Source organism: Phytophthora infestans, genomic scaffold (genome assembly GCF_000142945.1).
Source record: "Phytophthora infestans T30-4 supercont1.29 genomic scaffold, whole genome shotgun sequence".
NCBI classification, from domain to species: Eukaryota; Oomycota; class Peronosporomycetes; order Peronosporales; family Peronosporaceae; genus Phytophthora; species Phytophthora infestans.
The window spans coordinates 412844-416006 of NW_003303730.1; the positions used below are offsets into that span (position 1 = coordinate 412844).

Consider the following 3163-nt stretch of genomic DNA (forward strand, 5'->3'; position numbering starts at 1 on the left):
TCCTCAGTCGGGGTAGCGATCGTAGAAACCGGGGCATCCCGTAGAGCGGCTGCTGCTCGGGTGAAGTGGGCACCGGCGTCTCCTCGGACTCGCCCTCCGTTCCGGTTGGCGCATGCGTCGGCGCATCCGTGCCGTACGTCTCCTCAGTCGGGGTAGCGGTCGTAGAAACCGGGACTTCCGTGGATGGCTGCTGCTCGGGTGAAGTGGGCACCGGCGTCTCCTCGGACTCGCCCTCAGTTCCGGTCGGCGCAGGCGTCGGCGCATCCGTGCCGTACGTCTCCTCAGTCGGGGTAGCGGTCGTAGAAACCGGGGCATCCGTGGAGGGCTGCTGCTCGGGTGAAGTGGGCACCGGCGTCTCCTCGGACTCGCCCTCAGTTCCGGTCGGCGCAGGCGTCGGCGCATCCGTGCCGTACGTCTCCTCCGTCGGGGTAGCGGTCGTAAAAACCGGGGCATCCGTCTTCTCTTCGATGGTACTCTCTGGTGTTTTGCTTGGAGCTTCGGCTTCTTTCTTTCCTTTTCCGTTGTTTTTATCACTTTTCCCTGCGGTGGTGTCCTTTGACTTTAATGGTGCTTCCGTAGACTCATCTCCACTGTGCGATGCCTCTTCGGAGTCCGTACTCGTTGAGTTGCATGCAATTGATAGTTCCAGTAGCTCTTGCACATCTGCGTAGCTTAGACCCACACTCGTGACTGTCGAAATATCAGGCTTGCCAGTTGGGAACCAAAGGAAATCAGGATGATCAGCCTTCGAGTCTCCAACCCACTCACCGCCGATAATGTTGTAGTCAGAATCGAGCTCCAAGAGATACTCGTAGTTGTTCGACACTGTAAATTGACCCATTTTGCCTGTGGACACCAGTGCGCCGTCGATGTATGTCTCTACAGCCCACGTGACTGTAGTCTTGACGTACGCTAGATGCACCATACCGGAGTTAAACGGGTATGAAGACGTGCCAAAGTGTGTCTCGCATGCTTTTGCAGTATCGACAATCTCCATCGTCTGCACATTGTACGACCACACAGGCTGATTCCAGACCTCAGAGTCTGCCGCTACGTCCATAATGAGAGATGTCTGGTGTTTGCCCATGATGTTACTGATGGCGATATGGAAGAACCCAGCTCCCAAATCGCGGCGGGCGGGCTTCGTGAACCGTCCGAACTGGTCCACATCTCCAGCATTGTCTGGGCCATTGAACCGAGCACCAGTGAACACGGTTGAGATCTGAGCGCCGTCGTAAACTTCCGTCAGCAACGCCTTGATGTCGAGCACGCGAAAGTTCACATCGTTCAACTCAACGTTGCACTTGGGTTCCTGCTCGAGGAGAGCTGCCGGTGCCCATGCGTGGCAAAGGCCGTACCATGATGGGATGCAGCGCCCGGTTGAAGTACCATCTCGCATAGCGCACTCACCGCTGCCATTACAGTCCGCTTTCGTACGGCACGATTTAGCGTTCTTGATCGAATCGATACCGTTGCTGGTGGAGATCTTGTCTTTAAAGTCCCCGACATCTAGGCCATAAGCCTTGGCGTACTTCTCCGACGGGCAAGCTTCTCCGCTTTTCCAGACATGATTGATACTGTCCTGAAAGGTAGGCCAGTAGCTGCTGGGCCATGGCGTGTTTGGAGCCGTGGCGTGAGGAAATTGCCCCTTCAATACCTTGAAGCCAACCTCCAGTTGTTCGCCGAAGTATGACGAGAGATCATCAATATCTGAATAGGACGAATCCTCCATCACGCGCAGCTTCCTGTACGCCACATCGTTCTTCACTGTCATTGACTTGGCGTGAGCTTCGTTGGGGTCGACAGGTATGATCGGCTTGGCACAGTCATCATTGGGCTTGGCACCGTAGGCTGGGTGTGATGCATTCAGCGGCGCGTTGAGCTCAACGGGGGTGTACGGGTTGGACTCGAGTGGAGCCGACTGGATCAGAAGCGTCGAAGCTGCTGCAATCGCGGCGCCGAGCGCAACGGAGCGAACGATCATCACCATTCTGGAAAAGACTCAACTAGGTGAGTGGCTCGCTCGACGGAGAGACTGCTGGGGTGCTGAACCTCCGAGCGAGTCGAGAAAATGAGGAATGAGACTAAGCAAAAGGAAATGGTGGCGCCGCATAACGCGCCTTGAAGACGCACCTCGAGCGGTACGCTCTCTGGCGGCAGAGAACAAAAGCATATTGTACTCGAAGGCTGACTCCGCTCAGACGTTTCGAAGCAAGATTGCTTTGAGAAGAATGCCGTTTGTATCTAAATTAGTCCGACTCGCGATCTTATCCAATATGACCAGCATTTCTTACTCGCCACCAAAAACAGGTGTCAGGGCTGCCTTTAAACCTTGGCGAGTTGGCAAACCGTACTGCAGAGAGCAGCGACGCGGATCAATGCAGCGATGCGCTGGCGTCGCTTGTCTTTTAACTAAAAATTAGAAAGCTGTACCAGAAACTAAAGCTCTCGTATATTATTTAAAGAATGGCGAATCACCGAACATCTTCTTGGGGTGCAATGATGAAATAATCGATGCAAAGGATGAGAGCCGTCAGGCTCATGGTCATGCTGCTATTATATGTGGGGATAGACAATCCATTTTTAAAGGCATACTTTTAGAGCTAAAGCATTTGATATTCTTGCGACGTGCTAATATTCAGTCTCATCTTTTCTCAGCTTTTACAAGAAATCTACGAACATCTCCGCAGTCATGTTGTAGCTCTTTGGCAGGATTCTGATATTGTTGATCCTCATTTTTAGTGTTGTTCTCCTTAAAATACTAGCTTCAAAAAGGATCAGTAAAGCGGCTGGTGAGGTAAAGCTCACCAGAAGTGTTGGAGACTGGACTGACAGTCTCTACTGGAATCATGTCGCCTGCTGGAAAATGGAGCAGCTGATGCCACTGCTCTCTGTGAAGGGGCACACTGCGTCAGCAGCAAACAGATAAAAATGTGTCAACGACAAACGCAAGCTATGTACCGCAACTGTCCTTGTGAAAGGTTAAACCTGAAGCAGGTGTCGAGATCGGAACAAAGACCATCTAGGTATAGCTGGGTGTATTGGTAGATCCTTAGATACTTTCCAAACAAGATCACTTAGTCAAGGTGTCGTTCCACTGCATTTAAAGTAAGAAATGAAGTGTATTACTGCATCACCCCTAAAGTAAAAGAGAAATCAAGCA

General features: G+C 52.1%; 1 protein-coding gene across 1 annotated transcript; it reads right to left on the reverse strand.

Moving 5' to 3' along the window:
- Positions 1-3: 3 nt before the first annotated feature.
- PITG_13496 (elicitor-like transglutaminase, putative) lies at positions 4-2066 on the reverse strand (the record flags this gene model as incomplete). The annotated part of the gene is made up of 3 exons (XM_002899670.1): positions 4-49; positions 138-690; positions 769-2066. 3 exons carry the CDS (start codon positions 1988-1990, stop codon positions 4-6), a joined length of 1821 nt encoding a protein of 606 aa, XP_002899716.1.
- Positions 2067-3163: the final 1097 nt, after the last annotated feature.